This window comes from Pseudophryne corroboree, chromosome 4 (assembly GCF_028390025.1).
Source record: "Pseudophryne corroboree isolate aPseCor3 chromosome 4, aPseCor3.hap2, whole genome shotgun sequence".
In the NCBI taxonomy this organism is placed as follows: domain Eukaryota; kingdom Metazoa; phylum Chordata; class Amphibia; order Anura; family Myobatrachidae; genus Pseudophryne; species Pseudophryne corroboree.
This window is the reverse complement of record NC_086447.1, coordinates 208,073,176-208,085,582: the sequence shown is the minus strand read 5'-3', so window position 1 is coordinate 208,085,582 and position 12,407 is coordinate 208,073,176. Positions and strand designations below refer to the sequence as shown.

The 12,407-nt window shown below is 42.8% G+C and overlaps 1 protein-coding gene across 3 annotated transcripts in view; it reads left to right on the top strand.

The window, feature by feature from the left end:
- Positions 1–12,407, top strand: part of WDR33 (WD repeat domain 33) — a 296,191-nt gene that overhangs the window by 179,419 nt on the left and 104,365 nt on the right. For all 3 annotated transcript variants that reach the window (XM_063915872.1, XM_063915870.1, XM_063915871.1), the window contains exon 7: positions 7,422–7,519. In XM_063915872.1, coding sequence (XP_063771942.1) covers positions 7,422–7,519 — 98 coding nt within the window. The remainder of the gene's footprint in view (positions 1–7,421; positions 7,520–12,407) is intronic.

Below are 12,407 nucleotides of genomic sequence, written 5' to 3'. Positions count from 1 at the left end.
TGATCCCAAGAAAATTGGGTGTCCTGCATCAAAGCAGTCTGTTGCTTGCTGGATCAGGCTTACTATCCAGCAGGCTTATTCATCGGCAGGATTGTCAGTTCCTAAAGTACAGGCCCACTCTAGTAGGTCAGTGAGTTCTTCCTGGGCAGCTGCCCGGGGTGTCTCTGCTTTACAGCTCTGCCGAGCATCTACTTGGTCAGGATCGAACACATTTGCTAAGTTCTACAAGTTCGATACTTTTGCCTCTGAGGACCTAAAGTTTGGTCAGTCAGTTCTGCAGGAACCTCAGCACTCTCTCACCCAGTTTGGGAGCTTTGGTACATCCCCATGGTACTAATGTGGACCCCAGCATCCTCTAGGACGTAAGAGAAAATAGGATTTTAATTACCTATTGGTAAATCCTTTTTTCTCGTAGTCCGTAGAGGATGCTGGGCGCCTGTCCGGTGCTTTGTTTTTCTGCACTTGGTTAAGTATTGTTGGTTCAGCCATTGCTGTTCCTGTTCAAGGTAGTTAGCATGGCTTTCCTCCTTGTTTGTGTGTGCTGGTTTGAATCTCACCACTGTTCATTTAAATCCTTTTCTCGAAGTATGTTCGTCTCCTCGGGCACAGTTTCTCGACTGAGTCTGGTAGGAGGGGCGTAGAGGGAGGAGCCAGCCCACACTATTGATTTTTTTAAAGTGCCAATGGCTCCTAGTGGACCCGTCTATACCCCATGTTACTAATGTGGACCCCAGTATCCTCTACGGACTACAAGAAAAGGATTTTAGGTAATTAAAATCCTGTTACCACCAGCTAAAAGCCAGAGTAACCGCCGTGTGCAGCACAGACAGCAGCTAGATGGACTGTGAGCGAGTCAATAAGGTTCTGGTAGGTTGGCACAGGTATCTGGAGCCATACTGAGTGCAGTGCATCCCACGGCTTCTGTAGGGTGCGTGGCGTAGGAGCAAACATTCACCTCTCACATCAATGGCACATGCTGCTCAGCAGTCTCTACATCGTTTATTAGCAATGGTGCCATTCTTCCAGTCATGATACACCTTCACCACAGCAGCACGCGCACAGTTCACAAACTGCTCTTTCAGAAATACTGGCACCATTGGCCTGAAAGCGGATAATCATCCTTTTTAGCAACTCTAATAAATTGCCCCTTTTACCCATGACAGCAGCGAGTGATATGTCTGCAAACGGCCTATAAGTACACCTTATATACCCACCAAGCCAGCGCACGACAAGTGACGCAGTTCATGGGCTACGCACTGCCAACGTCAAATGTAGGAGCTGGTCATAATAATGTGACTTGACCGTGTATATTATTCAGTCAAAGCAGTATGAAATATAGACAACAAGCTTTGTAAGTTTGCAGACTTTCTAGAAATAGTCAGTGTTGGCAAAACACTGATACAAGGCAGGAACTCTGGTTTATTGCTGTTCACAAGAAACAGATGAACAATGTAATAAAGTATAATTTACAAAAATAATGTTCATTCTCCATAATGAAGAGAATGTCCGTGGTTTCAGTGCCACAAGCAATTAAATAGCCTAAGCAAAAGAGAACAATCCAAAGGAAATTAACCAATTCAATTGGCTTTATGTAAACTGTATTACTTTTTACATTCTCCAACTGTTTACCATAGAAAGTTACAAAGAGCGTTACAGGAAATCGCCCAACAAATATTTTTATAAGCTACTGTCTTATTTGAACAATTCTCCCCTTCCCATGGCAGGGTTCACTTTCACTCCGGTTTGCTGGTTTTTCAGAACTGAAAATAATCATAAGTGGAAGCATTGTTAAATCCTAGAGCCATGGCATTGCCCATTTGGATATATTTTTTTTCAAATTACTGGGTTTTTACACTGGGTTTAAATCTACTTAGTGGTTTTGCTGGAGGTTTAAAGCTAGCACACATTGCCAGGGGGGGATGGTTTCCAAACTGTTGGATTTTCTCTTCGACAGTTTGAACAGTCGTTCTCAAACTACAGACTTTGGCTAATGGCTAAACTGCCATCTTTTGGGGGTAGAACCACCAGAAAAAAAAGCTGCATCTATCTAACAAATCAGGAGATCGGGAAATAATATTAACGTGAATAATTCTCTTATGGGGCCAAGGTTATTTAATAGAATGATATGTTAGAGGCAAAACTGTTTATTTTCATTAAGATAAGTATTTATTTTGAAGGGGTAATATTTTTGGTATAAAAAAAGGTTTTATGCAAGGGGCACCACTGATTTATCTGGCTATTTAGGCACAACTGATGTCCACATTATAAAGTAATAAATTGTTGCTTCTGTCATGACATTTTTTTAAATTAATTATTTTTAAACCTTTTAATATAATAATTCTCAATACTGTTAAATCTTAATTATCCCCTAATATATAAATATGTTGCCGTTATAAAATGATTGACCTCCTAATTTACTACATGATAGCTCTCCCAAGTTTATTGTAGTTCCTCACCTTTTGATTTGCCAGAAAGCACAAAGCACATGTGTTAGAAAAAAAATTAATAAAAAAAATATTAAGACTACGATGTGTTTAATGACCTGTTCTGAACCAGTTGTTTTCCAGTTTTGCCTTTAGTAAATGTGAGAAAAAAAAATAGCTGTGAAAACCACCAAAAACAGTCTGTTTTGCAAAACCAATGCTTAGTAAATTTAGCCCTTGGAAAAATGTTAGTGTCAGAAGGGGTTAGTTTTCCAAAACTGTGGCACATGACCTGAATTGTTGTTCCAGTGAGTTTATAAACACCATCAGACACACAAGCCATGTTTAAACTATTAAAAGTTAAAATAAAGGGCTATTAAAAAAAAAAAAAAAGTAGAAATGCAAACATTTCTAGGGACTCTATTAAATTAGCTTCTGCTGTCTGTTTACAGATGCATTTAAAAGAAATAAAGTAATCGTCATGGATGTGTTACTCTTAATGCAATAAACTTTCTCAATTATGTGCATGGTATACCTACAAATTAGATTTTCTTCTAACCTTAAGTATGCTTGTCAAAGTGGACAATGCAGTTCTTGATGATGTCTGTAAAAAATAAATATAGCAAATACATTTTTTTCCCTAATCAGAACTTCTGAAATCTCTTTATAATCCATTCTTTATTTTTAATTCTAACAGTAGATTTTTCTTACAAAGCATGCACTCCTCTCTTCCTACTGCTTTTCCTCTCCATTTCCAAACAACCTTTCCTCAAGTCTTTCATCTCTTCTCAGTCCTCGCTACATCTCTTAGCCACATTAACACTCCTTCGCCCCCACCTCCTCCCATCTCAACCTCCCTCACTGACTTTGCCTCCATTTTCACTTCCAAAATCAAGGCCATCTGTCACAAAATTGCTTCCTTCCATCGCTCTTCTGCCACGCTACAAACCCTTGTGCTCCTTCAGCCCCACCACAGTTTATGAATTCCATTCCCTTATTTTATTCCCCCGCCCTTTTCCCCCCTCTACTTGTTTCCTGAATCACATCCCCTCTTGCCTAGTTCCCTTTCCCCCATTGTCTGTTTCCTCCTTGCTCACTACTTCACGCTGTCTATCTCCACTGGTTCCCCCCCCTCCCCCTCTGGCAACCTCACCCATTTAAAAAGCAAAACAAAAAAAACCTGGACACCTTCACACTCTACCACCCAATTTCTCTTCTCCCTTTTGCCTCTAAAATACTCAAGCATTGTGTCTACAACAGCCTCTAATCTGGTTTCCACTCCCTCCACTCCATTGAAATTGTCATGCCCAAATTCATCAACGATCTTCTCTGTAGAATCCAGGGGGCACTTCTTTCTTCTCATCCTCCTGGACCTCTCTGCAGCCTTTGACATCATAGATCACCCTCTCCTTCTATACACCTTTGAAGATCTTGGGCCTCTCTGACCCCATTTTTACTTGGTTCATCTCCTTCCTTGTCCAAAGGTTCCTTCTGTGTCTGCATCGGGCTTCAGCTACCCCTTCCTCCACCCATTCTTCCCATGGGCCACCTCCTGGTTTCTGACCTTGGCCCTCTGCTCCTTTTTTTTTTTCTTCTGCACATCTCTTCCCTGGGGGAACTCATCAGTTTCTTCAGCCTCCAGTATCACCTCTATGCTGATAACACTCAACTCTACCTCTCCTGATTTCTCCTTGTCCCTCATCTCTGGCTCGTCCATTTGTCTTTCTATGCCATCTCCTCGGGGATGTCCAAGCGCTTTCTTAAAACTGAGCATGGCCACAAATGAACTCCTACTTGTCTTCCCTCCATCTAGAGTCTTCTCCTTTCTGACCTCTGTTTCACTGTTGACAACACCACTATCTCCTTTGTTCCCTAACTTCGCAGAAGTCATTCTGGATGCTTCCCTCTCCTTCACCCCTCATTCAGTCTCTTTCCCTTTCCTGTCAGATCCAACTCTGCAAAATCGCTCACATCAGACCCTTCCTCTCAGAAGGCCACCAAAAACATTGTCCACTCTCACTGATCATCTCTTGCATTGACTACTGCAACCTTCTCACTGGACTCCCCCACTCCCATCTTGCTCCTCTCCAGTCTGTACTCAGCGCTGCAGCTAGACTAGTTTTCCTCTTGTACCAACACACACATGCCTCCCCTCTCTACCAAGCTATTCACTGGCTCATCTTGCCCTTCAAAATCCTCTTCAAGCTCCTCACTATAGCCTCTCCAACTCCACTGCTTACTGCATCTCCAACCTCATCTCCATACACACTGACTTTTCGAGTTGGCCAATGACACTTTCCTCTCTTGTTACTACATGCACTCCAGAATCCAAGATTTCTCCTGTACTGCCACCCACCATTGGAGCGATCTCCCTAATTCTATCAGACTATCCCCCAGCCTACATTGATTCCTGCTGGTGCTGAAAACCCACCTGTTCACAAAAGTGTATCTCACCATGTTGGCTACCTCACCTTCTTTTGCATCTTCCAGTTCTTCCACTCCTACTTCCTGCACTTCGCTCCCCTTACACAGACTCCCTCCTTATGTCTTACATTTGTCTCCCCCCTTCCCTTTAGACTAAAGCTGGCCATAGAGCTAAAGATTTTTTTTTGTCCAATCTGGCTGGTTGGAGTGAAAATATGTTAATGTATCGGAGCATATGATAATTGGCCTTTTGCTCCAAAATTCTGGAAAACTGACAAAAACAGTGGTTCAGACAAATTGGTTACATCAAATGGATTTAACAGATTTGTGTGACCATTTTAGTCGTTTTTAAGGGTTCGGGAGCAAATATTCATTAAAGCCTGTTTTGTAGGGACATTTTTGCCACTTTTGTTTTTTTTCACTGAAAGGGAAATGGCGAGAAATGCCTCAATCATTTTCGACGGCGCAGGTGAGAAAACGTGGATTCACCAATACGCTTGTCTTTCACTCATGCCGAATTTTTCGCCTAGATGAAATAACGGGCCAACTATTGAATAGGGCAAATCCCCATTCACCCTAAAAATAGCAAAAAGTCTAGTGTTTTTTTATTTCCCAGACAAAAAACAGACCTAATTAAAAAAAAAACTACATCTCTTACACAGCTACACTCGACACCTCCTTCTTGATCTATTTGCTTTTGGGTTTGTTTGTTTTTTTTAGGCTGGGTACACACTTTAACAACCTATCTGCCAACCCATCAGCCAATATGTGGCCATACATGACAAACGGGCGGACATTTAAATTTGTCCGGCCAGTAGTGATGTCGCTATCGGCAATTACTGTTGACGGCATATTGGTGTGTTGGCCATACACCCATCCAGATTTAGCAATATATCTGCAAGGTATATCGGAATCGGCTGTGCTGCAGGGACATTGTTCAGACATATTGGCAGCAGACACGGACCGATGCACTGTGTGATATGATGTTTGCCTTTTGAATGAACAACATAATTGATAGTGAGCTTTGTTTTGGTTTACCTCTATTTGGACTACTGTTCCTTTTTTTTTTTTTTTTTATGGACTGTTGGAAAGTCATTTAAAAAGTAGTAAAAACTTGACTTGTACTGCAGTCATTGCCAGGTTGGTTAGCTTTCCTTAAGTTATAAAATCACCCAGTTTTTGGCTCAATGAATCATTGAGGACATGGAGATAAGATTCATACCATTTTTAAAATAATTTACAAAAGTGCAATGAAAATGCTGTTTTGTAATGTGTCCTCTTTCTCACACATTCACCTATTATACTTAAACACAACAATTTTTTATGGTGGTGGTTAAACTGGTGCCAAAATTTGCACTATATGATGGATTGGATGTACTTGTGCACAAACTTCACTTCCACCCTGCAAAATGCAGTGATGGGCTTATTTGGTTAGGAAATGCAGTTCTACCTTTAGAAATTCTTCATAGCCAGGCAACGTTATGAGAAATAAAACTTAGGCACTCACAGGAATAGCAGATTAGCAGCACATTCTGCAATAATGTTCACACTCCCGTCCCCCACATGCAGAGCACAGCCAAGGGTGTGTCAGGGGGGGACTGAGAAACACCCCTGCTGCCGCTGATCTCTACACTTGCAGATATCAGCAAAATTGTGCTTGGGAAGAACCAAGTTCCCCTCCCCGCACCTTGATTCCAACGCATGCGCTCCAAAATGCCGGTTGTGCAACATTCTGGGCACAATTCAGTCAGTCACTGCAGGGGGTCTAGGAGCCAGAGGAGATTCTGTCTGAACGGATCTCCCCATCTAAAGCTGGGGCGGCGCGGTCGCACATGACGTGACCTTGCCAGCTGAAGTACTTCTGTCTCCTTCTGCATCACATGTGACGTTGCCAGGCAAGTGGTTAATATGCCTGCATTCACCTGGCAGAATGATGTACTACAGGAGACTTTTTAAGAGATGGGTCATAAATTTACTAGTCCACATTTCTATTGGTCATTTTGGAGAGATGTGGGATGAATAGAAATAACAGCAGAGAGTGTAAAATTGCATAACTACTTATACCCACGTACTGGGGCTTTACTGATTATAGGTGACCTAACTCTTTTTTTTTAGGCGTATTTAACCAATATAATAATGTACACGAATTACATTTACTGAAAATGGTGTCCCTTTTAGGTTTATTAAAACAATGAAACTAGACCAAGAAGTGTAGTTTATTTTATGGATTGAGGGACATATTTGTAGAGTAGTAGGAGTTAGAGCATAGTGCCATTGTTGTATTGGTCTGCAAAGCTAGGTGCAGATTGGTTTTCTGGATCCGTTCCATGGACCATAAACAGTTCTCTTTTTAGTCTTACTTTGCCAGCTTACAGCAACGCACGAGGTAACACATTCTTGAGAAATGGACAGTTTAATGAAGCTTAAGGCACTAGCCTCGTAGGGAAAAATACAAGTTTCCACAAACCAATAAGATATCGTAATGTGGTGATGCCAATTTTTTGGGGGAGAATACTGTTGAATACTGTTTGTATATCTGACATTTTTCCCATAATGCTTGTTTCCATGCAACAGTTTCTCCCCTACGGATAATAAATTTGCCACCTGTTCAGATGATGGAACGGTTAGAATCTGGGACTTCCTTCGTTGCCATGAGGAGAGGATACTACGAGGTATGCTTCTGTTTTACATACTGAGTGTAGGAATTCTTTTTAAAAGAGAACTCCTTAAATAAAATGTTGGACAGTTATTTTTAAATTTATTTTATTCAATACAACCGATAATGCTGCTTGGCTAAGCAGAGATGGATTGAGCTCAAGTGATGCTGTAAGACCAATAATCATACTTGTGCCTCCTACTCTGCTCACTAAGCATACATCCATTTTAAGTTACATTGCTCCACAAATACTGTTAATACTACTGAAACATATATTAGGGAAATAAAGGTTAGGAAATTTCACGTGATGCATACTGTGCTTATGGGACTGGACAACCTCAAAATAAGCATTTGTCTGGATAATGATAGAAAATTTAAATATTAGAACAGTATGGACCGGTTCTATACTCATTGCCGATGGAACTTTTCTTTACTATTCCCTAGTCCCCTTTCTCCTTCTATCCTAAGGCATCGATGCTAGTAATGCATTGTGTAAGTGCTATGACTGGCAGGGGAGGGCTTGCCAAGACATACGCCTTCTTCTCATGTCACTATTTGGGCTACATTGCTTGTGTAGGTAGGGTCATATGTGTTGCTTTGCCAATAACTCCACACACTACATGGTTCAGCATGACATAGTTTGCAAAAATGAAAGAAAGTAGTTTTTTTTGTTTTGTTTTATTGACGCATCAAGTGTCGCATAAGTACATGACAAAATTAACAATAAAGAATGTAGTTTTGATATAGGCAGGATGGCTATCAAAACATCTTACACTCTACCACAGGCTATTGGTTCCCGAAAAAAAAAAATACCATTCTTAATTGATTGTAATGCTGTGGTTTGTTTGTTTGACTCCTGTATGATTAAAACCGAAATCTTGACAGCAATGACAAAAAATTTTTACTGTAATTTGATATTTGTTTTAAGTAAATGTGACTGATAAAAATGTTTTCTTTTTAAATAAAGTGTAAAAGTAATCTGTTTTTTTTTAAAACTTTCCTGGAAGTTTTTTAATTTTTTTTTTTTTTAACCGAAAACAATTCTATATTTAAAGATACAAAAGACTAACGTATTTTATTGGAGAAAGTTGGAGAAACTAGTGGGTAAAGGAAGAAGCTTATTTAATTTTTCTAGCTGTACACCAGTGAGCAGTCCATGTAGATTCTCTTCACATAGGGGGGAGATGTACTAAGCAGTGAAAAAAGTGGAGAAGTTGCCCATGGCAACCAATCAACTGCTCTGTATGCTTTTATATTATGCAATTATAAATTTTACATCAATGCTGACATGGTTAACTTCTCCGCTGGCTCACTTCTCCACTGTTTTCACTGCTTTGTACATTTCCCCCATAATCTCTTATGTCCTGTTTACATATCATCTTTCTTTTTCATCCACTAGGGGTCACTGGAGTACTCTTGGTATATGGACAGGGCGTTAGCAGGATAGGCACATTTAAATATTTAAATTAGTAACTCTCCACCCCCTCCATACTCCCAAAGTACCTCAGTGTTTTCTCTGTGCTCAATCAGGATAGAGCACATGTGGAGAACTCCACATTATTTCTATTTTTTTACTTTTTACTTACAATTCCTTCCCAGCTTATAAAGAAGCTTGGGTCCGGGATTGTGGAAGCTTCTGGGGCAGCTATTGGGTTGTCATCGCTCATCAGAGGAGCACCGCCATAGACCACAAGCAGCTCAGCTACTTTCACTGAGCTGCAGGAAGGAGCAGGACAGAGCTTACACAAGAATTCCCGTCATAGCCTCCAACATCAGCCTCCGGTAAGAGCGGGCAGGCACCGCTCCTTTCATATGCATTACTGGGGGATCAGGGCGGTCAGATCACGCTGCCGCCTCGCTGTGTGGGGATTGCTAGCTTAGTACTATGTCCTTTCTGCTGCCTATTCCCCAGCCCAACGCTGGCCGCCGCCACACCTCCGCTCCCGGCCGCTGATAGTAATGGTACCGCGGCTGCCCGCCGTCACTCCCCAGATCCTGGCCGCTGATGGTGATTGCACTGGTACCACTGCCGGCCGCAACCGCCGCACTCCCCGGTTCCCGCCGCTGATAGCTATCACTGAAGGGAGCTCACACTAGGTGGGGAGCCTACAACAGTTTCCACGCTGCCGGCGGCTCAGCCCTCACTCAGACCGCGGACAATGCTCACTGTTGCCGCGGTCTGTCTCCATTACAAGCAGCACCGCTGCAGGGGGGAGGTAATGCCCGCAGCACTATACTGTACAGCACCTACAACAGGCTGTTAAGCCTGTATTAATACAATATTACTGTAAAGAGACTGTATGTTTTTAAGGGTTATAAATGTACCAGTGACACATATAGCCTAACATGATTGCTGTGTTATACATAGGATTATAAGCACATGGCTGGGGGCCATTTTAACCATACTTCCTGCTTCTTCCAGGAAGTTTGCTGTCCTGCAACTCCGGATGGAGCAGGGGTGTTGGTAGGAATTTGGACAGATCAGGTTTCGTATAGTGTGGCCACGTTCACTGCACTTCGGCCGTGTACACTTTAGTAAAAATTTTTACTGAGTCGTGGGACTTGTCTGTTTTTGTCTACTTGTTTGTGTACATAATGAGTAAGGCATCGGCAAAATCAAAAAAGCACCTTAACTGCAATGTCTGTGCGAGTGTGTTACCTGATGGATCTACCACATGCACAGTATGTTTTGTTAATACAGCTACAAATACGATTTCTTCTCCTGATCCTCCGTGGGCACGGTAGCGGATATAATGTCTGGGTTATAATCTGAATTGGCCGCCGCTCGAAAGGAGCGTGAGGCGGCTAGATCTGAGGCTTGGGTGAGACCGCCAGAGATACCGGAGGGGTCTCGGGAGATGTCTAGGACTTTGCAAAGGTCCAAGTCTAGTTCGGGTCACAAAGATAGTTATCATTTGACTTATAATTTACCTGTTTCTGCTATGTTGCATTCAGACAATTCTATGCCAGACCTCCTATCTCCAGAGGAACATGAGGGTGAATTGGGCCAGGACACAGATAGTGAGGATACTGACAGCCCGGCCATTGATCATCTCATCAGGGCAGTACAGCAGACTCTAAATTTTACAAAGCCTGAAGAACCTCTTTCAAATGAGGTGCTATTTGCTAAATGACACAGATCTCCGGTGTGTTTTCCTTATTCAGAGTCTCTTAATAAGCAGTTAACAGGCATGGAAGAATCTGGATAAACTGTCTTCTATACCTCGCCGGTTTCGGTCTAGTTACCAGTTTCCAGAGTCTGACATCTAAATGAGAGAATCCTCCGACGGTGGATTCGTCGGTGTCAAAACTTTCTAAAAAGTTAACCATTCCAGTACCAACTGCTACTACGCTTAAAGACCCGTCTAAGCGTAAGCTAGAAGCTATGCTAAAGTCAATGTATACAGCAGTAGGGGTGTTGCCTAGGTCTGCTTTGGTTGGAATTTGGGTAAATAAGGCTGTAATTACATGGATAACACAGCTCAGGTCGGCCCTACAAGACGACCATCTTATACTTCTTGCTGATCACATCTGTGAATCTGCTGAGTATCTATGTACAGCTTCTATGGACGTCGGCCAGGTTAGTTCTCGCCTTTCAGCTTCACTAGTTGTGGCACGACGTGCACTCTGGCTGCGTGCTTGGCAGGCAGAGTCCAAACGAGGAATAGAAGCGTTGCCTTACGCTGGCAAGATGTTGTTTGGTCCTGAATTAGACAAATGGATTTTTCAGGCCAAGGGGGGGGGGGGGGGGGGGGGTGTTGAGGAATCTGTTTTCCTACCATTGCCTACACAGGCTACTAAACGAAAATATTCAGGTCCAGCATTCAAATCCTTTAGACCTCAGTCCTTTCGAGGCCGTGCTAGAGGAACAACCACACAACGTAGACGTGGTAGAGGATGTGGTTTTCAACAAACCACCAACCGTCGTCAGGACGCTAAGACCACCGACAAGCCAGTGGCATGACGGGCTCCCAGCCCATCTCGGATCTTCAGTTGTGGGGGCACGCCTTCAGACGTTCCGTGTGGCGTGGTTTCAGACATCCACAGATAGGTGGATCCGCAATTTAGTGTTAAAATGTTACAAAATAGAGTTCGATTGTCTCCCACCAAAGCGCTTTTTCAAGACAGGTCTGCCTGTGTCAGAAGACAAGAAGGCGGTTCTGTAGACTGCGATTCAGTCTCTGCTAGATTCAGCAGTTTTGATCCCGGTTCCAGTTCACCAACAGGATCAAGGTGGTTATTCCAGTCTTTTTGTAGTACCAAAGCCGGATGGCTTTGTCAGACCGATATTGAAAGGGGCTCAATCAGTACGTCACTTACTACAGATTCAAGATGGAATCCCTGCGGTCAGTAATTGCAGGTTTAGAGCCACAGAAATTCATGATTGCGCTGGATCTCAAGGATGCGTACTTGCACATTCCAATTTGGCCACCGCATCAGATGTACTTAAGGTTTGCAGTACAGCAAAACCATTATCAATTTCAGGCTCTACCGTTTGGCCTCTCGTCAGCGCCTCGGGTATTCACCAAAGTGATGTCTGTGATGATAGCTCATCTCAGATCCCTGGGAGTGACAATAGTTCAGTACTTAGACGATCTGCTCATCAAAGCTCCGTCTCAACAGATACTCCTTCAACATGCCTTGCTAACGTACAATGTACTAGTTCAGCATGGTTGGATTGTCAACTTCAAGAAATCAAACCTAGTGGTCAGGCTCGCATCTAAAAATTCACCAGATGGTGCGGTAGTCTCCACGGCCCAGAGTATCACTGCTCTGGTGGCTCCAAGTACACAATCTCCCCGCAGGGAAAAGGTTCGGCGTCTGGAATTGGATAATTCTAATGATGGATGCGAGTCTCAGAGGTTGGGGAGCAGTGGTCCAAAATTGTCAGCCTCAGGGTCTCT